Source organism: Hemicordylus capensis, chromosome 4, assembly GCF_027244095.1.
Source record: "Hemicordylus capensis ecotype Gifberg chromosome 4, rHemCap1.1.pri, whole genome shotgun sequence".
Taxonomy (NCBI): domain Eukaryota; kingdom Metazoa; phylum Chordata; class Lepidosauria; order Squamata; family Cordylidae; genus Hemicordylus; species Hemicordylus capensis.
In genome coordinates this window covers 77636650-77659349 of record NC_069660.1, presented here as the reverse complement: position 1 = coordinate 77659349, position 22700 = coordinate 77636650, and the positions used below count along the sequence as shown (strand labels likewise).

Genomic DNA, 22700 nt, shown 5'->3' with positions numbered 1-22700 from the left:
ACAAAACCTCTTGGATAATAGTGGTCTCCTACTTAGCTCCATTCACAGTCAGGAGCATCTAAAGGCCTGTTTGTCCACTTCCTGGGAAGGCACGTGTCTTCATTACCCTATGAGGGTGCATTACCTGGGAATCTTGTTTGTCCATCACTCCTTGTGCATGGTGGTTGGTGAAATAGGAATCCTGAAGGAGAGGAGAATGCTGTAGAGGGCAAGGTTTGAATTTGATTTACAATCCAATAGCATGGATTTTACATCGGTACGATGTGCGTTTCTGCTTAGGAAAACATTGCAAGTCTGCCAAAATAATGTCATTCTTCCAAAAAGGGAATGAAAAGGGCGGACTCTTCTAAGGCTTTTCTAGTTGTGATAACCTTTTTTTTTTTTTTTTTAAGAAAAGTAAAAGGACCTGATTTGGTTCTGCTCACAGTCATGACATAGGCAGGCCACATGTTGGTTAAAATCTCTTGTGTTTCCTCCCCATATAACAAGTTCAGTCAGTGTTGTTCTGCTGCATGAAGTATGCTACATCGGGCTAAATTGTCAACTATGCACTGAATGTGTGTGTGAGCCCCTTGTGCAAACATTTGTTTTGTTTTAGTTGCTCTTAAAACACTGTTTTTGTTTACTGACATACTAATTTTGTGTAGTGTCAATAACTTTCTAACAGTGCATGTTGCTCTACTCATTCATAGCTACTGATGGTGAGTGAGTTTCAGATGCTGCAGTCTAAATGCATTATCTTGTGCAACAAAACAGTGAAAGCTAAGCTTTGTAAAGCCAGATAAGAGTGTCAAGTAACAACTCTCTAGCACCCCTATCAGTTGACTAACTGCCTTCCTTAAGGGGCCTCTTGATTCTAAGTCTAAAAGGGGCCAACAGCAAGTTAGGGTTGCCTGTTGATTATAACCAATGAGCCAGAGCACTGCTGGAAAATTCTTAACAGAGATTTCTAATTTTAGGGTATTTTCCTTGCTAGACCACATTCCTATGCTTGAAGATGGTATGACACACGGACTGGTTCCTGCCTGGTGTGCAGACTAGATGCTTTGTATGCAATTGTCTTGATTGTCTTGTTCACACTGTTGAAATATTAACAAAGCCCTTGACTAGGCACCTAAGATATTAACCAGCTTCAGCAGATCATGCGTCTGACGGGGACACCCCCTGCGTATCTCATTAACAGGATGCCCAGCCATGAGGTGAGACCTGCCATGGTGTGCATAGCAGTCTGCAGTTCAAACTCTTCCTTAATAGGGAAGACTTTGTGTTTAATGTTATTACACAGCTTTGGGCAGTATAGTTAGCTCTAATCTCAAGGTGTTGCATAAATTGTTGCAAAAAGATTGAAAGAGAACCCAAGTTGAGTAAAATGTCAACAGGTCTTAGTGATCAGTTCACATGTGACCTTCTTTCAGCATGTTACATGGTAAAAAACATTTGTATTGGTTACTGCTCAGCTGCATAAAGACATCTAACAGCCACTGGTGTCCCCCAGGACTTGTCCTCGTTTGCAGTACACTTTGCTATATAATGCTCTTCCAATTTTGCACAACTTGTAAAGCTCAAATTTCAACACTTGTTAATAGTTTCCCCATCACTGTTGTCAATATGTGGATGAGAAAAGGTAAGAGATGTGCTGATTAGGGAACTTAGATGGGAACAGAGGCTCAGTTCCCATCTAAGGTGGCAAAATGTAGGCTCAGGTGCTCATCACATCTTGGTGATTGGGAGGCACAGTTTACCAACAAGTTTTATTTATTTTTCCAGGCAAGAAACTATATACAGTCTTTGTCTTACATGCCGAAGATGAATTTTGAAAATGTATTTATTGGTGCCAATCCTCTGGGTAAGATTTCATAGCAATCAAATTGTTTACACAAAGTAGTGACTTTTTTTGAGGATTATACCTCAGATCTTTGTTTCAAAGTGGAACCTTTTCCACAGAGGGTGAAGAGGACTCCGATATTCCCTCTGAGATACTTAAAATGTGCATAATAATTACAGATTTTTTTGTATCTTTCAGATATTAAAATTGCTTCTAAAACAGAACTTTGAAATTCTGATATGAACTATGAACTTCTCTAGCTCTTCAGTGAGCTGTTTAGCTTAAAAGCAGCATCTGCATCTTCCTGCAAGTGTTGCTTCCTAGGGCGCTTAAGAGAAGGAAGAAAATCTAATTTATGTAATACCTTAATTTCCTGTCTAAAATGAAGTGCAGAGCTACTTTCAAATTTTGTTTTCTTGTAGGCTTTTCTTGTAAGTACAATGTTGTCTTGTAGGTATGTTCAGAAATAATAGTTTTAAGAACTGTAGTGCACTAACCTCTTGTGTTTCTCTCCCACCCCCACCCTACCACCACTCTGGGTCTTCTGAAGCTGTGGACTTGCTGGAGAAGATGCTGGTATTAGACACAGACAAACGAATCACTGCTGCTGAAGCGCTAGCCCATGCCTATTTTGCTCAGTATCATGACCCGGATGATGAGCCCATTGCAGATCCCTATGATCAGTCATTTGAAAGCAGAGAACTTGATATTGAGGAATGGAAAAGTAAGTTTTCTGGGAGCCAAACTCTATCTTGCCAGGTGCTGTTCACCAGCATTATTCTTATGACTCACATAGGTGCAAACAAAACTTGGCAGGAGGTGATAATGCCCAGGGCATTGTCTGAGAGCACATGATACAGCAACCTTGCTGAAGTGATGTAGGTCTTGGTCTGGTCAGTGCCTGGATGGGTGACTGGGAACCTGATGAATTCCACGATGGAAGCAAGCCAGGATATAAATGCAACTCGGCAATACTAATTTCCCCCCTAAAACAAATAGCATTGTTCCAATAGTGTCTGCCAACTATTTCTGATATCAAATCAGGGCTGCACCTTTGGGAAAGGGAAAACCCACAAAATCCACTGGCATACTTCTTTCATGTGCTGTTCTTCCTAATCTGCAACAACTTTGCCATTTAAAAAAAGACTCCTCATTGAGGCAATCCCAACTATTGCGTAGGCAGCATAAGATTGTGCAGCCAATTGGATTAGGCTATGTGGTGTATCAAAAAGGTGTGAGAGCAGCCAGCCATGTTGTCATTAGGTAGCTGCGGGAGCAGGACCCTTCTAGTTGCATTCCTTTCTTGCTCCTAACAAGACAGCCCCCCCCCCCCACACACACACACACCGAGCTCCTGCATCTCTGGCCTTCAGCTTCTTGTCTTCCTTCATTTTGGTGAGACTGATCCTGTTTTTTCAGTCTTTCTTTCTTCCCCTACCAAAAACAAAAATTATTGTCTGTGCCTTCCTGTACTCTCTTCTCTCCTCCCTACGGATTCCTCTCAGGCCGGGGCAGGGGCGTGGCCAGCCCGCCGGGGGCACATGTGCAGCTGCGGCGGGCGCCCCCGCTAGCCCTGCCTCCCGCGTCTGATGTCAGGCGCAGGGGCTAGCCATGCCCCTGCATCTGACGTCAGACGTGGGGTGTGTGGTCTGGCTCCCGAACGGAGCCTTGAGGCTCCGTTCAGGAGTTGCAGTTTAACTGCTGAAGGGGCCGTGTGGCCCCTTCAGCAGTTAAGCTAAGGCTGGCACTGCCTTCGCAGCACAGCCTAGGAGCGGCTCTTCCCTTCAGGGAAGAGCCGCTCCTGGGCTGCGTTGCGAAGGCAGCGTCATTCTTTTAGCACCTGAAGGGGGCGCGTGGCCCCTTCAGGAGCTAGTTAGGCTGGCGCTGCGTTCGCAGCGGGCAGCCAGGAGCGACTCTTCCCTGCCTTTGCAGGGATGAGCCGCTCCTGGCTGGCACTGCAAATGCAAATGCAGCCCCCGTGTGGCCCCCGCTCGGGAGCTAAACTACCACCCCTGCGTCTGACATTAGGCGCATGGGGTATGTCAAGGCCGCTCTCGTGGCCCCTGATTGGTCAGCGGCCTGGGTTCTTTGAACCCATTGGCCCAATGGTGGCTCCGCCCCTGGGCCGAGGACATAGTTGCAGGTTCCCTCTCTGAGGAGCCTGCCTCTGCTGAAAGGGGTCGGGCCCCCACTACACTAAAAACTACCAAAAAGCTTCTGCAGTCTCCTTCAGGGCAGCTAGCTTCATGGTGCTCCCCTCTGGGGCACAAAAAACCTCTTGTTGAACCAGCTTCCACTGAGCCACCACATGGCCCCAGCAAACTCCTTCAGATGGCCGCCCTGCTTCTGGGCTGCAGCAGCCTCCCTGCCAGCTGTATTGCCTCTAAACCCGATGCTGCTTCTCAGCATGCCAGCCATTATGCTCTTCAGGCCTCTGCTACTCACAGCTGCGGCCCAGGCTGCCAGGGAGCTTGCCAGCCTTGTCCCATTTGTGGAGGCGCAGGCCACTAGGGAGTGCAGTTGCATAGCTCAGATCTCCAGCAATAGTGATAGCAGCACAGTTGGCAGCATCAAGCCCCGCAGTGGCACAGACCCTGCCAGCCCTCCCAAGGTCCTCACCAGTGCAGCCACAAGGAAGTGCAGCAACAGTCCAGCAGGCTGCAGTGCCTGTATGAGCAGAGGGACATACAGTGCTGCTTATGGAGCAGCCATGCAATTTCCATCTTGTGAGTACACTGCACCCTCCTCAGGATGTTAGGGACTTGGTGGCCAGAGAACTGAAGGTCCATTTGTCAGTGCCCACCTTATCTCCAGCTCCATAGGAGCCACCTCAAATTCCAGCTTCACTGGGTTTGCAGCAGCCCCATGGGGCCCTTCTCACAGGCCAACCACTTCACAACTTAGGGGCACTCCACATCCTAGGAGCACCAGCAAAAAGCCAGTGGGAATCTGCTCTTCCCCTGAGAGTAGCCCAGCATGAAGGCAGATCCCTCCATCTGAGCAGGACACTTCTAAGCCTAGACTTCTAAGCTCAAAGAAGGAGGAGGCACCACCATTCCTCTTCTGGGTCCAGTGTGGGCTCCCCAGAATGCAAAGGCGATTCCAACCTGGGCCTCCCCCTGGTGGTTCCTATTTCTGATTCAGATCTAGGAGTGTGCACAGACCAGTCCGGGGCCATACAAAAGGCCTCTGGAATTCCGGCGGTTTGGTGGCGGGTGTGTGTGTGTCTTTAAGGGGAGGCGGTAGTACTTACACACACACCCCGCTGGACTTTCCAAAAACGTTCTTGGGGCGGCAGAGTTCCTCCCTGCCATCCCTGCCCCCGTCATTGTCTTCAAAGAGTTAAAGTAGAAAGAGCTGGAGCCACGCATGCACCCTTCGTGGCGCGCACGTGCTCATCTTTGCCGCTGGCGTGCGCGCGCCACATACATATGTGGCGCATGCGCCGCGCAGGACACATGCGTGGCACCAGCTCTTTCTACTTTAACTCTGAAGACAATGATGGGGGCAGGGGCGTCAGGGAGGAACTCTGCCGCCCCAGGAACATTTTCGGAAAGTCCAGCGCCGGAGGGGGAAGAGCGGCGGGGTGGGTGGGTTTAACTACTACCGCCCCCCCCAGACACACTCCCCCCAGTGCTGGACCACGCCTCCGTGGTTCCATGCACATCCCTATTGAGAACTGGAACCAGAGGTCCCAATAAGCCATACTACCCCAGAAAGGGAAAAAGCCGAGTTGTCCCAGGAAGGTGATTTGGCCAAGCCAACTAATACCATCTCTCACCTCTTCAGGGGACTTGGAAATCCTCCTAGCAAAGGCAAAAAGGGCCATTAGTGCTTCCTCCTCCCCTTCAAAAGCACAGGACACATCTTCCACCACTTGGTCCAAGTGATTCTCCCCTCTGCCCCACCAATAATCTGCCATCCCCTTCTACCTATTTATCAACACTGTTCTTTTGGAATGGAGTAATCCCTCTTCTACCAAGAATACAGATTCCCTTCCCAAGAAATTCTTTCATGATTTCCATTTGTTCCCATCATAGATGTACCCATTGCAGCCCTGGTCTCTGGGTCACTCATGAACAAGTACAGTGACAACAGTCCTTGAGCAAATCATGAACAAGGACAGGTATCTTAAAGTGCCTGAGGACAGAAGTAATGGCACACTAATTCTAAGTCCCACAAGGCATTGGCCGCTGCTATCAGGCAGATGTCTCCTCTGCTACCGTTGCTAGAGCTTCCATCTTTGGGGCAAAGGATCTTCTTGCATTCTTCTGGGGTGCACAAAGTTTTGGCAAAGCTTTAATAAGCTTGCAAAGGCCACTGCTTTCATGGTGAACACTAGCCACTAAACCCTTTAGGGCTCTTACAGCGTCCTAGCCTCTGATGTGACAGTCCACTGGTCAATATGGCTAAAAAAAAAACCCTGGCATGTGGCTCTCAGATTGAAAATGAACTAGATCTCTACCCCTTTCAAGGGAAGCAAGCCTTTTGGGGGCTCCTTAGAGCTGGTCCTGATGAAGACCCGTGATAAGAAAAAGGCCATGCCCTCAGCTCATAAAGACACATGTAAGTTCTTCTGCCCTAACTATTCATCCTTTCATCATTCCAGGGCCTGTCCTAGACCTAGGAGTTATCCTTTCACTTGGCTGCCTACCCTCAGTGGGGCCCAAATAAAAGGACCAGTTTAAGAGCCACATCCCACTAGCAGGACCCCTCCACTGCACCCCGAACCAACCATAAACAGGACTCCACCACCACCCCGTAGTAGGGATATGCACAGAACCGGTTCAGAGGCCCTTTATGGGCCTCTGAACCATTTTGAAAGGCCTCTGGTTTGATGGCGCTGGGAGTGCTGCTTTAAGAGCAGGGGAGGGCGCACTTACCCTCTTCCTCAGCTGGCACGCCTTTATTTGGAATTTAATTGGGGCAGCAGAGTACCTCCCTGGTGCCTGAATACAACTGGAAGTATCCGCTGCACCTGCATGCACCGTTGTGTGTGCACGTCCACTGTGTAGTCGCAGCTGATACTTCCGGTTGTATCCAGACAACAGGGGCAATGGGGCAGCAGGGAGGTACTCTGCCGCCCCAATTAACTTCAGAATAAAGGCATGCCGGCAGGAGAGGAGCAGAGGGAGGGGTAAGTGCACATCCCTACCGTATAGGCAGACTACAACAGTTTATCCCAAGGTGGGCCAGATCCACACACAATCAGTGGGTCATCAACACACTAACACAAGGCTGTTCCTTAGACCTTATTACCTTTCCACACAATCACTTCATCATCTGTCTGCACTCCAGGAACCTAGACAGAGTCAGGCTATTCATCTGATTCAGATCTAGGCAATCAAGCCTGTTCTCTCAACAGAATTATGACAAGGAATCAACTCAATCTTGTTCTTGGTGCTCAAGAGAGAAAGAACATGATGAGCTATCTTGGATTTCAAGCAGCTCAACTGCTTCATTCATAAGCAGAAATTACACATGGGAGTCCCTCATGTCCCATCAAGGAAGCCATAACACCAAGGGACTTCCTTGCATCCATTGATCTATCCAACACCTATCTTCACATTCCAATACCTCCAGCCCACAGAAAGTTCCTGAGGTTCAGCTGCAACCAAAGGCACTTGCAGTACAAGGCCCTGCCTTTTGGCTCTCATCTGCACCATGGATCATCACCATGATTATGGGAGCTCTTGTGCACCCTCCCCTGAATCCAGGACTTCCACATATATGCATATTTGGATATTTTAATCCACTTATCATGCCCCCAAGCATTGAAAAATGTACTATGTACATTATGCATACTACAAAACCACAATTTTATTGTCAATGAGACAGTCGCCTCTCACTGACACAAATCCTCCAACACCTTGGGGCATGGTTTGACACCATCAGGTCAACCATTTTGCATCCCTCAGACAGATGGAACAAGATCTGCCAAATCCTGCCTTCCTTACTGCAAAACACCTATGCAGATCTCCTGCTGCTTGCCCAGGTACTAGGCTCCGTGACTGCCTGCATCGATTGGCATGCTCACCTGCTGCAGTGGTTACTGCTCCCTTTCCAGTCACATATGGCACACTCTCAGCAGACAGTTCCTGTGCCCACCCACATCCCTACAGTGGTGGATCTCCCCAGTGATAGCCAGGGACCCCTCCCCCTGAGTAATAAGCTCCGATGCCGGCCTACAGGACTAGGTTCCCACTGCAACAACCAGGTTGCCCAGGGGAAGTAGAACCAGTCAGCCTTGCCACAGCATCCAGTCTGGAACTGTGTGCGAACAGAGTGACCATGATCCAATTACTGGTGTTCATATAGCACTGCCATGTACTCAGTAAAGTGGTCAACACAACATCCAAATCCCACGTAAACTATCAGGGAGGCACTTGATCCAGATTGCTAACCACCACCGCTGCTGCTAATACTACTGCTATGAATATTTATATACCACTTTGCAACAAAAGTTCCCAAAGTGATTTACATAGAGAAATAAAAATAAAGATGGCTCCCTGTCCCCAAGAACTCACAATCTAAAAAGAAACACAAGATAAACACCAGCAACAGCCACTGGAGGGATGCTGTGCTGGGGTTGGATAGGGACTGCTGGGCCTAATGGTACCTATTCTCCCATCAGGATGGAACACCTCAGCAGTACAGCCAACATTCAAGCCAATTGCCTCAGCCAACAGATTATAGATCCAGCAGAATGGAGCTGCCACCATATTCTGCTGTCTCACACTGGGGCCCCCCAGTGGACCTCAGCAGCCAACCACAAGCTTCCCCGATTCTTCACAAGGTTCCACACACCCCTGGCAAAGGGCATGGATGCACTTGCATCCCCCCGGGCCTACTGTATATTTTCCCTCCCCCCAGCCCTCATCACCAAAGTGCTGGCAAAGCTCTACTTTGAAAGGGTGGAACTAATTTTAGTGGCATCTTAATGGCCCAGGAGTCCATGGGTCCATTGCTCTACCCAGACCCTGGGTTGCTGCAGTTCTGTGCATGGAGTTTAAGCACTCCCTCCTAAAAAAGAAGGGCTACTCCAGAGTCATTCAAAATACCATCCTGACTGCTCACTGGCCCTTTACCAATCATACTTGTTTGGCTACATGGGCAGCTTTTCTCTGCTGGTCAAGGAGAAAGCACATAGAACCTGTCTCAGCAAATGTACCCCAGGTACTAGCCTTCCTACAGTCCAGTCTTGAGCAGGGACTTTGCCCCAGTACCCTCAAGCATCAGGCCTAAACTCTGTCCTCATTCCTCTACCTCAGACTCCCAAATTCCCTTCTTATTTCTTAAGCAACTTCTTATTGCTTCTTACAAAGGGCCTCAAATATCACTCCTCCCTCAATCCATCAGTTTCCCTCCTGGAACCTCAGTAAGGTTCTTAACATGCTTGCACATGCTCCACTTGAGCCTCTGCATTCCATATCCCTGAAGCTACTCTCCTACAAAGTCCTCTTCATTGTTGCCATAACATCATAGAGACTCTGAGTTGGGACAGTCAAAAGGAACTCTGCGTATTCCAACTGGACGCAGTTGTCCTGTAGACCAGCCATACTTTTCTACCCACAGTAAATTATATAATACCTTTTTTGATAGATACCTTTATCAATCTGCTTAGGGCTTTAGCAAGAACACGTCTTTCTCAAGTAGTCAAGTGAAAATATTCCTTGAAAAATATATTATCAAAATGCATTGGAATGTGTGTTTTTTAATCATTTGCTCTTGTATAGTTGAAGCCATTTAGCCGACACTGACCCTCTATTTAGTTTTCCAATGTACTTTGCAGAGCTTCCAGGACCTTATCCTCCTTTAATTCTGTCCATCCCTTCCCATCCAAAGGAGCAAACCTGGCACAAACTTGATGTCACATCAAGTTTGATGCATGTACAGGCACATATATACACAGGACTAAGGAGATTAATAGCTCAGACTCCCTCTTTATATCTTTTCATTCTGTTTCCCTGGGCTCCAAAGTATCACAGGCCACCCTCACACATTGGATCAGAGCATTCATCGCTATGGCATATAAGGACTTATCACTTCCAGTCCTACATGTCGTCATGGCTCATTCTACACACAGCACCTCCACCTCGGCCGTTTTCTTATCCCACACCCCGCTGGCTGAGATTTGCAGAGTGGTCTCCTAGTCTTCATCTCGCCCTTCATTGAATGCTACAAGATAAACACTTTCCACTCTTCACAAGCTGCCTTTGGCCATACAGTGCTTCAACTGGTTGTTATCTGATTCACTCTCTCATACTTAACTGTTCTGGTATGTCCTGTCATTAGTGATTACTTCTTACAGTGTGTGGGAGAAACATTGGACTTACTGTGAATAGTTCTTTCTACACAGTGTATGGAGGTCATCTGCCCACCTGTGGATTGATCAACTCATCAGTGGGTCACTCTCTCAATTCTTATCTATCCGATCAGATACCTCTTATTTCTCTATCACATACCTCTATTTGGAGGCTGCAACAGTTCCATAAATGGCAGGGTCCTGCTCCCACTGCATGCTGGATAAAGACTACCTAGCTTCTCACCTGATCTATCTTCTTGAGGCCATCCTGCCTAATGGAGTAAGTTGAGGAACACAACCCATCATTAGAGATGACCTCAGTTCATTGTATAGAAAGAACTATTCACAGTAAGTCCTTTCCTTTTCCCAAGAAAATCTGGAGCTGACCAGCTGCTACTGCCTTCTGTCAGCTTGTTCAAAAAAAGTAGATTTGAGGCCCATCATTGAATCCAAAGTGTAAATCTGGAAGCACTAGCAACTTCTTGTTTGACCTTGTATTGTTTGCTCTCTTTGAAAGATGACTCAGAATTGTTGTCTGAGTGATTCCTTGGTGCAGGGAATATGACAGTTGCTCACTAGTTATATTAAAGTCTTTGTCTCTGTCTTTCTCCACCAGGTCTGACCTATGATGAAGTAGTTAGCTTTGTGCCACCACCGCTTGAACCAGAGGAGATGGAGTCCTGAGAATCTGTTTCTCTACTTGTCCCATATCACTGTGAGGGGAAAGCCCTTTTTTCATAGGGATTCTCCAAATACATTCAAGTGCCTCTTGCCGTGAAGATTCTCCTTGGTGGGGGGTTTTTTGTGTGTGTGTTTGTGTGTTGAATGGGGGCGGGGAGGATTTGGAAGAAAATATTTATACGGTTACTGTGTAAACATGTTGCATGTTCTCTTGTATTTTTGTATACAGCCTGGGACATGCTTCTGAAGACCTGTTTGATTGCTTTTTAGCCTTCACAGTTGGTAACCAGCTTTCACTGCTCTGGGGCGAGACAGGCATTATGCAGGGAAGCTGAGATTTCAGATTCTCAGTAACAATTCTTGCCATTAAATGGCTCTCCTACCAAGAAAAAATTTAGACTTGGATAATGAAAGCTGAACTACTACTTGAACTATGCCCTCTGCTTTCTGAGGTGAGAGGATAGAGAGGAAAAGGGATGTCTTTTCATTCCGTGCCATGTGGCTGCTTTACACCCAAAGCCTCTTCCAGTATTCTGTACAACAGGAAGGATGGGCCTATGATTGGCTGGCTATCCTTTAGGATCTTTTCTTGTCTAAAACAGGTGTGTATTTTTTTTTTTAAGTGTGTGCCTTAAACAACTGAAAACTGAGTCTGGGTTAGTGTTCTCAAGAGGAATTCTGAGCTTGCTGCTTTCCAAGGTGTGGGCTACCAGGGTATCCATGTCTGACTACTATGGCCTTCCAAAAAAATAAGTGTACCTGTTATGAATTAATTTGTTCATTTCTCTCTTCCTTGCCCTTACCTTGAGATTCTCCAGCAATAGCTCTGCCTGCTCATTTTGTGTATCTTTCTCTTAAGATAGAGTGGGGTTTTTTTGCATGTTGTAGCTATATGTGCATGTAGGCTGACTTGTGGTGTTTTGGAGGAGGCACTGAGGCATTAAGTCAACCCATGGTATTCAGTATCATCAAAGCCATAAAGAATTGCAACATCCATCTATCCTTGTTCAACTCATTGTTGACATTCTGGGCACTTTTTAGATAAAAGGGGCAGATGAATATGCACCTTTCCTTGTTCTTCCTTCTGTGGCTTTAAAAAAATGTGTTCACTTATCAGTTTGCATGTGCCTGAACACAACATTCAGTGCATTGTATTCATATATTATATAAATCACGTAACACTGAAATTGCCCTGTTGAGGAACTGAGCGGGGGCATCAGTTCAAGTATTTTGTGTTCATCAGGTATTCTGGGTATCAGAGATCCTATTTTTAAAGTATTTTCTGAAATTTATATAATGCAGGTATCATGCATGGTGTTATACCTGTTTCTGAAAGATTGAAGCTTTGCAGTATTTTTCTTTTTCTGATGCATCTGGGATGTCTATGTATTTATCCCTTTTTGTACAGAGAAGCTGCAAAAAAAGGTGGGGGGAGATGGCATGTGGATAATGAAGCCATCAGATCCATCCTTCCTAGTGATCTCCCTTCAGGTCAGACCCTCTGTAGAGAAGCTTGGGCTTGGGGTTCAAAGAGCAGTGCTCCTTCATGCTTCTGATTCGGAGGCCTCCTTAAGACCAAACAAAATCAACTCCCTCTGCTGGACCTACAGTCTGGGTATTCAGATGGAAATGTAGATATATTCTGTAAAACATACAGGAAGACTATTTTTATCAGTCATTTTATGTGTAGATGCTACCATGTGATTTTCATGCAGAAATACTACAAAAGAATTTTAAATTTTATAGGTATTTGTGTGTGAATGGGAATATCTCAAAGTGGAGATTCTGTGTGGGAGCCCCTGTGGTGTGTACTCCCTATTAGTGTGGTGCTGTTTTACTGCCTGAATTCTGGACAGAAAGTACACACCTTAAAGAGGAATTCTGCAATTTTGTTCATATCCAGGAACTTTGCTCTAATTTGTTATGCCATATAGGATATCGCACAATGCCACTGGTATAAAATAAAACCTATTTTTCAGACTTAATGGGATGGTGTTCATAAATTTGTCTCCTTTTAAATGAAGTTGTTTTTATGTTGAGAATTATGCAGAATCATGCAGCAAACATCCCTTTCATAACTGGCCACTGTGTAGCTTCTACTTTCTTCCAAATACTTTATGTGCCCTTTGCTGCCACCCTTCCAAAAGATGATTGTTTGTACCCAGCTGAGTTATGTCAGCTAAAAATAGGCTTCACAAAAAACCCCAAAGATGTCAGAATTGGGTTTAGCACATTCTCCACTGGCATAAAACAGGAAGCTGTAGTGTGATGTTATAAATCATTCCCAATCCTGAACATTCAGCTAGCATATACTTTTTGTACCTGTAAACATACTCAATTATCCTGTTTCTCTCATTAATAATTGTGTATTTAAACCAAAGTATTCTAGAATCTACAAACTGATTTATTGGTAAACCACACATGTAAGTAGAGATACAATGATTACATACTTGTAATGTTAGCATGTTACGAAGAAGCTAATCTGAAGGTTTTCCACCCATAATTCATTTTTATGAAAAGGTCCTCATGCCCAGAGTTTTGAACTGAATAATCTAATGTTCTGTGTTCTCAAATCAAGGTACATGACAATGGGGGTGGGATGGGAGGGAAGCAGGCAGTGGAAAGGGTACATTTGAGAGGAAATCTTATCTGGCTGGATCTCTGCAGCTCTGGCTAAAAAATAATCTAGGGCAGATGCAATAGAGCTAAACCAGAACAGAAAAGGTAGAGGGAGAGTAACCACTTGGATAGCTGAGGATAGGGGAGGACTGAGCTTCTGAAGGCAGGACTTGGCAAAAATGCTGTTTTTTGGTTGGTTTTTTTTAATGAGACCAGGGGCATAGCTATAATTGAATGAATAGGTTCAAAGAACCTGGGCTCTTGAGGGGCCCCCACTCCACTCCTCCCTACTTTCTCCATTATCTCTCTCACTCTAAGGGGCAGCTGGAGAGAGGGGTGAACACGGCCCCCTCTCCCCTAGCTATGGCCCTGAATGAGACTACTATTTATACTGCAAATGTTTAGCACCAGATAGTCAAATGATTTATGCTGCATAATGCAAGTGGAAGCTTGTAAACTACCTAGTGATTTAACTACTTTAGTTGAATAGGACCTATTTGCAAGTAGGATTGTAGCTTTATGGTGAAACACTCATCAAAGTTGGGCTATTTCTCAAACATACCTCTGCTGCATGGACTAGACCAATGCCATCATCCATGGCATTATTTTACCAGGTTACATAGTAACATGGATATTTCATAATCACTTTAATGAAGGAATAAATGTGAGAAGTCCTCCTCTCAGACTAGGTAGGTTGATTTCTCACTTCCAGTCTCATGGAGACTATCATGAACAAGACAGAATAACTTGTGGGATTGTACATTTCTTGAAGGAGATCACCATCTTGTTGAGAACTGACCAATATGCAATGCAAAAAACCTCTTTGTATTCAGCTTATTGTTTTAATCAAGTTAGTTATAATAATTGTTTTAATCATCTTTGTTATGATGTAAAATAGAAGATAATTTAAAATACATAGTGGTAATCTGCAATAGGATTACCTGGACAGTCTATTACATGGACTTCCATGAAGACTTGTCCAAATTTCTTGGAGAGCCAGTGCAACTCTACTCCAAAAAGAGAGAGATTCAATTTATATCAACACTTCACAAGTTGGTTAATAAATGACAGTGTAACACATACTCCCCCATCTCTGACAACTTTTAAAAAAATCCCTAAAGACACATTTTTTCACCCAAGCTTTTTAACTTGACTGTGATTTTAAATTGTTATGAGGTTCTCATTTTTAATAAGTTCTAATTTAAAAAAAACAAAACCGGACACACACATTTATCTTAATTGTTCTGCCAATTTTGGAGGTAATTCTTCATCCATTTTATCCAAACTGTTGATGTGGAATTCTTAACAAATGTGAGAAGTGTTGAAAAGTGCAGTTCTTGAATTGTGGAGTTCTAAATTCATTGCCTGCATGCTCACATGATGTCTGAGTAGCGAGGAGGCAAGGTTTTGCTGTATGAATGTTTATATAAAATTAAAAGAGCTTTTTGGGGGGTGGGGGGGTACTCACCCAATATAGGCTAGCTATACAATAAATATTGTAGAAACTGTAGCTGGGGGTGATGGGAGTTCAGCAAATCTGGAGTACTACAGGTTGGGAACCCCTGCTCCATAAGAAGCCTACCTATCTGAAAAAGCTCTGTTAGAGAACTCTGTTAATTGCCTTCATCATTCTACAACCTGATCAGGCTAGATGCCTTTCCTTCTCCTATTGTTCTTTTATCCCCTGGTGAGCAGCAGTTGAACTTGGAACATGACAGGATTTAATATTGTCTCATAAAGGTAAAAGTCCCACACTTTTTTGAGAGTGGGGGAGAAGCTTGTTGCATATGCAATGTAGGTCCAACTTTTCAGCATATTCTGCAATAAACCCACCTTATATATACTTACCCCATGACTTGTTTGATATATGCAACATTCTTTATGTATATGTTGCCTTCCAGAAAGAGACACTGAACAGGAAGCATGATCTTTTTGAGAACGTTTAATTAAATAGGCTTAAGGGGATATTGCAAACAAAGTGTTAAAATGAGAATGCATGTGTGAAATTTTAAGAGAATAGTATGATCTCAGGAAATTGCCTCAAGTTAACTTTGCAACAACATTAAATATTGAATTTATGGATATTCTCTTTTACTATCTTCTTTCCTAAGTTGGATTCTTTGTTGAACGTCAAATGTGACACTTACAGACATATGTAGCTGGTATATTCTGATCCTCCATGATACACTAAAGACCCGTAACAACTCTGAGGGCAGTTGTGATTATTTTTAGTATGTTTTAGAAGACCTCAAATACACAAATACAATGATGGAAAAGCTACCAGTTTGTGACATAGTATTTAAAGAACCTCCAATCGCATACAGCTGCCTATCAGAAGCAGGTCTCCAGAGCAGAGCCTTAGATTGTTAGGTTATCAGCCCCCAAGATGTGGACGGCAACTGTAAAATCACTAGCAGCAACTTCTGAAAATGTATAACCTAGCCATGCAAATTCTAGCACAAGGTATGCCCCTTAGAAGCAGATATATGAAAACAGTCCTTGAGGATGACAAACTTGTCCGTAATCACCATTCTGTGCAACAGCCTATTAGCTGCAGGTACATGTTGCTTGCAGTGACCAAACCTCATGATGAGTTAATGCATTAATCTATCCACCTAACTGCAAACTCTTGCCATCAGCATGTAATCAAGGGAATGGCACTGACCTATGACAACTCAAGCAATTACCCAATAAAGGAAGCCCAGCTAACTATTGTCCATCAGATTATGGCTATCATTCAACTGAAATATATGAACTCCTTCGCATCCTACAAGGGAGCTTCTGAAAGATATGTCTTTACATGTGTAGAGTATAACTGAAGGTGTAATCTACAAACCACTGAATAGGCTATGCTCAGTGAGGGCTATGGAATTGATTCAGAATGACTGAAGAAAACAAAATCATGTATATGGTCTGCCAGATGCATCAAGTGTTTAACTACTGCCAACAACTGCTTGGCATCTGAAGTCTTTAAGCAATTGTACTATTCACTAGTCTTGTTCTTACCATCAGCCATTTACTTATTCTGTCAAAAGATGAGCTCTGTAAACTGAAGACTGCACACTTATCCACAGACAAAAATATACTTGCCTGGGGTTTCAGTGTTTGCTCTCATCAAAAGCCAAAAGCCACCCTAACCCTATCGGTATTAGGAGGAGAGGCTGGTGAGTGGATACTCTTGCAGGACCTTCAGATAACTAGATTAGATAATATCCTCATCCCATCCCATCCCATTCTATGGTCATATAAGGGGTGGGGAAAATCACCTCTTTATTCTTGCTTCTAGGGATCAACATAACAATGCTGCTTTCTAAGTGGATTCTCTCCTGACAAGCACGTTGATTCAATAGCTATGAAACTGATTCCCCCCCCCCCCGAATGCCACAAGATTGGCTTGGCCTGTGGGTCTCAAGGAGAGATGGAGTATGTGTCCTAAGGATATTATGTAGCCCCCCACCCCACCCCTTTAGTTACTGAATATATAAGAACATTGCTCTATACTTCTACTGGTTTTGAGATATGCAACCAGCTTTAGATGTTCTGATTGTTGTCCCTTTCCTTCCCAATCTATGTGGCTCCCTGCTTTTGCACCTGGCCCAGCAGCACATGTGTGACTGGGCAAGGGAAGGGGTGCATAAATTCCTCTGAAATTTATACCTGAAATTTCTCTGGGGTATGCTAATTCTGTGCAGGGCATCCAGAGCAATGTGTGTACAGCTCTTAGGGAATGTATTTCCAGGGCCATTTTCTGCCATTCATTTCCCTGCTTCTGTTTCAGAAAGGCACCTTGCCTGGAGAGATATAGCACCTGGGGTCCTCTGTGATTGTCAGTGGTGGTCTAAGACTGCCTTTGCGCTTGAGGGAGGGTGCCAAATGCTATGCTATGCTTCCCTCCCCTCCCCCAGCATCAGTGGTGTCAATAGCCATTGCTGCTTGATTCCATGTGCACACCTGCATCTTGATTCCATGTGCACATTACACACTCTTCTCTTTCTCCTTTGTGGTAACAATGGCTGCCACTACTGTGAAACATGCAGCATGCATGCCGTGCTCTGCCACCTCCAGAATTGCTGCTGCTGCTTTCCTGTTTTTTGTTTTTTGTTTTGTTTTCAGGCCAGCAGCAAATGGGGGTGGGGGATGGGAGGCTGTGACAGGAAAGAGGAGGAGATGGAAGAGAAGTGCTGCTTGGATGGCAGGGGGTGGCAGTGGCAGCAGGGACATCTTGTCGCCTTGCTTGTGTGGGGCCAGCAAATGGCCAGTCTGCGATGGTGTGGGCATGTGCACGTGCACACATGGGCTTAAGCAGGGCTCCTGGAGAGGGGACTGGCTGAGCTCTGGGAAGGCAAAGAGTACTGGAACACTGTCCTGGAGCACTCCGGCAGGACCGCACTGCTGGCTGCTGGCGCCCCAATAATTTGCTGCTTGAGGTGACTGCCCTGCCTCACCTCGTCTCACCTCATGAAAGGGCCATCCCTGGTGATGGGGCAGAAGAGTTTTATTACACTTGTATTTGCTGTCTGTTAGAACTGACATCAGTCTATTGCCCATTTTGAAATGTTTACTATACCTTATTTATTACATGGCTGTTTTCTCTACCTCTCCCCATCTTATTTTCGGAAGGTACCCTGAGAGGTATTAGTCCATGGTACTCAGTGAGCTTCATGGCTGAATGTGGGGATTAGAACCCAGATGTCCTTCATGCTAGTTTAACACTCTGACCATTGCACCATAATAGCCCTATTCAGACATTAAGGTCATTCACACAAACTTAGCTGCTGGGCCTGTCGGGAAAGGCAGGAGTGAGTTTAACTGCCTCCCCCACCACCACCGATCCTCACTGCTCCCGGCTCTGCCATGCTGCGCACCAACACAACGGAGTGCTGCCCGAGCAGCGAGGAAGATGGGGGAAATCCGGCTGCATCCTCCGGAATCCCACAATGCACTGAGCAAGGAGCACGGTGCATTGGGGAATTCCCCACTGTCATGCCCTTCCTTCCGCCCAGCTCTATGGAAGCTCGGGCTACTGTCATCCTGAACTTTCACATGACCGGGCAATGAGGTAGGAGGGCACACACCCACTCATCTACCTCACTTCTAGCCTGGGTACAAAACCTGGGCTACCCAGCAGAGGAGCACTGGGATTGATCCCAATCCCAGCAATTCTCATGACCAACCCTACCTGGGCTACTGCTGTCCTATTCGGGTAGGGCTGGTTGTGAGAACAACCTCATTATGTTGTATTTGCATTTAGATGTCTGAACACACATACATGTTGTGTGAATTATTGTATCTGTGTTCATTTTTAAAGTAAACCTGGGTACAGGTGCCCTCATATGCATGGTTCATAATGTGCATTACAGTACTTGCATACAGACCTTTTACTTGTGTACACTGTACACAGATTCTACCAGTGCTGAAGGGCTTGTATGAATAGGGCCATTGTCTCTACCAGGTTTAACTGGCACTAGCATAACCTGCGCAGAGCATCTGCGTGCTAGTATTTGATTGCTCCCCTAACCACCTGTCACAGCCCCCCTCACCTCAGAGATCTCTCCACCCTCATCTGAGCCACACTCCCTGCTCCTCCTCCTCCATCCCTTCACTTCACCCCTCTCACCTCTTGGTTGTGGTTGCTGTGATGCTGGCACCTGTTGGCCAAGCTGCAACCTCCTATCCCCAGGGACCTCCCAACCAGAGCCCCACTCCCACTCCTCCCCACAGGAGCAGCAGCAGTGGTTGACCAGGCTATTCCTTGCTGCCACCACCACCATGGTCGCTCATTCCCCTCAGACCGCTGATAGGCCCGGGCCCATCCCTTGCCTGACTGCCTCTGACAATACATAGGAACATAGGAACCTGCCATATACTGAGTCAGACCATTGGTCTATCTAGCTCAGTATTGTCTTCACAGACTTGCAGCGGCTTCTCCAAGGTTGCAGACAGGAATTTCTCTCAGCCCTATCTTGGAGAAGCCAGGGAGGGAACTTGAAACCTTCTGCTCTTCCCAGAGCGGCTTCATCCCCTGAGAGGAATATCTTGCAGTGCTCACACATCAAGTCTCCCGTTCAGATGCAACCAGGGCAGACCCTGCTTAGCTATGGGGACAAGTCATGCTTGCTACCACAAGACCAGCTCTCCTCTCCATAGCCTTGGTAGCCCCAAACAGCAGCAGTGGTTGACTGAGAGAGATAGAGAGGTAAGATATTCCTCTCCTCTACAATCAAGAACATCATCTGACCAGTAACAGTTGCATTCCAACTGACCTTAACCATCACAGGCTCCTCCTCCTTATCTGCATATGCAATCCCCACTGCCCAATCACCATAGTGCTTCTGTGCTCACAGGCTCCTACTCCCTATTTGCATATGGAATCCCCACTGCCCAATCAGGTTTGCGAACCCTCGCGAGAGCTGCCACACACGGGATTAGCGACAGGTACACCTAGGAGAAATAGATAGATAGATAGATGTTTATAGTTGTAACTACTTCTGCAAATGCCTGTACATCTGCAGAGGTTCACTCATTCACAGCGGTGTTTTCATGCTAATTGCTAAATATGATTAAATCCCAATGGAAGAATTCCGTATCTGCTTTCAAAATGTCAAAATCCTTCTCTCTGAAAGATCCCTTTTGAGTAGACTATTTGTAATCCAGTTAACATAAATAATTCCTTTATGCTTTGTAATCTGATTTACCTTTTAAGCCATCAGACCTGTGACCTTCCTATTGTTCTAAAGGTATTTTTCCTACTAAAGCTTACATAGAAAACTGCCTTATACCAAGCCATCTAGCTCAGTATTGTCTACACCAAGGGTGCACACCTAAAATGCCCTGGTGGGCCAGAACCAACCTGACATGGTATTTGGGGGCCAAAGACCATTTTCAGCACATTAAAATTATTTATTAAAAATTTTAACGAAAGCAATGATTAATTAGTCATGGATCTTCTCCATTTGTTAAAGGACCCACAATTTTAACTAGAGATAATGGCCAGAAAACTAAACTTTGGAACTGACCCAAAGGGTGACTGACTGTCTGTCTTCCTAAGGTGCTGTTGTTGCAGAGTATTCCTACCTATGAGCCAGCAAAAAAGTCCCCATTGGCTGGATCTGGCCCCAGGCCTTATTATGGGCAGGCTGGTCTACACTGACTGGTGTGGCAGTGTAGACACTGTACCCAGGAACAACATCCACGGGAAGAGGCCAGCAAGCCGCTCCCCACTGTTATCCTAGATAGCCTTTCCTGCACAGTGGTAATAAGCACAGCATTTGTCTGGTGGTGGGGTTACACAGTGCATTGGTATGGGAGGGTGGGGCTTGCCAGTGCCCTTCTGTGGACACTGTACAAGGTACATACTGTGCCTTGGTTCCTCATACTTACCATAACTGAGTCAAGCAAAAGCCTTCTGTGTTTCTTGGTCATCTGACTGCTGTTACAATGTTTTTCTCAATATCCATTTTAATATATAACTGCCTACTGAGCATTGCACTTCATGCTTCTGATGAAGTAGGCTTTAGTCTTCAAAAGCTTAACATGTGCTAGCAGACCTGTAGCCATTTAAAAGTTTGTTTTGGTGGGGGGCACACAAAAAAGTAGTGGGGACAGGCAGCTTGCAGCCTGGAGCTCTTCTACTTATCTGTGAAAAAGGTAGAGGAGAACAGAGAAAATTTAGCACACTGTGAGTGGAGGCAGGCTTGCCCTAGGACCCCTAACCCCACAAATTACTAGTCTTCAAGACTAGTATTAGCATTTGCTTCCACAAGACTGTGTCTTTGTTTTTGTTTTTCTGTAACAGTCTAACATGACTATTCCTCCAGAAATAGCTGCATTGGGAATTTTTCAAGGAAGAAGTGTGGCCACAAATGAGATTTCTCTTTCTCCTTCTATTGCAAGTTTCTTGAGAACAGTGATGTGTAGAATTACTAGGGCTAGTCCTAGCAATAAAACTCCCTGTTCTGTACCAGCCAGGCATGTCTGCTGCTGCTTCTTACCTTCTTATACAGAAAAGGTGTGTTCTTTGAAGGTACCTGTAGGAGGAGTGTCTAACCTGAAACCTGAGAGCTCCGTCCTGGGCTGATGTGTGGGCAGAGGGAGGAGGGGCATGTTTCATTGTGCACAGAGCAGTTTAGAAGGAAATCTACAGACACTTACTTAAGGAGACTGGAGAAAACAAATATCCGGGTTCGGCCCTGAACCTCTCTGGACCCCTGTGCGCTGGAGGGTTACACTCCAGACACACAGGAGATGAGCTTCACCAGGAGAAAGATCTTCTACAGGCAAGAAGTAAACAAAATAGTCTGGGAGCTTCCTAGGAGATACACTTCCATCATCCCAGTGGGATCTGGGGCCTATGGCTCTGTCTGGTGAGTGGCTTTATTCATCCCAGTAGCCTTGGCAAATTGTGGAGGGGGAAGAAGACTGAGGTATGGAATGGTGGAAGTCTGGGTTCTTAGGAGAAGTCAAGGGGAGGTTACCTCTTCATTCTCCGCCATTACGGGCAGAAAGATATTTGCATTTTTGGTAAAGGTGCTTTGTTTTCTTCTTGCCATTGCGTCATTCTAAGCGTCAACTGATCTGCTGTAATGTGCTATTCTTGTGTGGAGTCTTCCTTAATTTTCCATTGGTCTTCTTCCTATCAAGTCCCTTGTGTCCTATTTCAGATGTTCAGCACCTTGATTTTTAAACAGAGCAAATCAAAAACACTGTAGTTTTTTGTTCATGTTTTTCTCCCCCCAGATAGGAGGAAGACAATCTCAATATTGTTTGTACTGCCAGGTATTTAGTCAGTCAATACATATTCCGATTGATGGCCATAAAATATGTAGGCAGTCAGCACGTTCTCCAACAGGAAGGCACAGTTCTGTTTCCAGTGGACTAATTTCAAAATAATCGATCACAACTGGAATGCTGGCATTTTCTCCCTACAACCTAGAGTAGGACAATGGCAACATCTGGTATGTCAATAAAGATGTGTGGAAAGGCAGCCTGTTCCCATGTTGCATGTTTTGGGTGGACTCAAAAGATGTTTGAAGTACACACCTAAAAACTTAAAAGCTGACTAAGACAAACATGTGTTTGGAAACTCATGTATCATGTAGAGAACCAGATCTGTTGAGTCTACCTTCAGTGGCACACCCTCGCATAATGTGTGAAAGGCTCCTGAGATAAAAGTCAATGCATACAATATTTTATACCCTGTTTGACAGGTATAAAACAACTGCCATGCATTTACTGATTTAAGTTAATCCATATTTACACCCTTATAAAAAG

At 45.3% G+C, this 22700-nt stretch overlaps 2 protein-coding genes across 8 annotated transcripts in view; both read left to right on the top strand.

Annotated features, from left to right (window-relative positions):
- The window catches only part of MAPK14 (mitogen-activated protein kinase 14), a 50899-nt gene extending 38103 nt beyond the window's left edge, over window positions 1-12796 (top strand). For 6 of the 7 annotated variants that reach the window (XM_053248603.1, XM_053248604.1, XM_053248607.1 and 3 more), the window contains 3 exons: window positions 1768-1846; window positions 2376-2549; window positions 10747-12796. In XM_053248603.1, the coding sequence (XP_053104578.1) occupies window positions 1768-1846; window positions 2376-2549; window positions 10747-10814 (321 nt within the window). In that variant the 3' untranslated portion in view covers window positions 10815-12796. Of the gene's footprint in view, window positions 1-1119; window positions 1200-1767; window positions 1847-2375; window positions 2550-10746 lie in introns of all 7 variants that reach the window. The other variant, XM_053248602.1, reaches the window with a different exon arrangement.
- Window positions 12797-21452: 8656 nt separating this feature from the next.
- MAPK13 (mitogen-activated protein kinase 13) overlaps window positions 21453-22700 on the top strand; it is a 50455-nt gene continuing 49207 nt past the window's right edge. Inside the window, exon 1 of the mRNA XM_053248599.1 lies at window positions 21453-21793. Within this exon, the coding sequence (XP_053104574.1) occupies window positions 21675-21793 (119 nt within the window). The 5' untranslated portion in view covers window positions 21453-21674. The remainder of the gene's footprint in view (window positions 21794-22700) is intronic.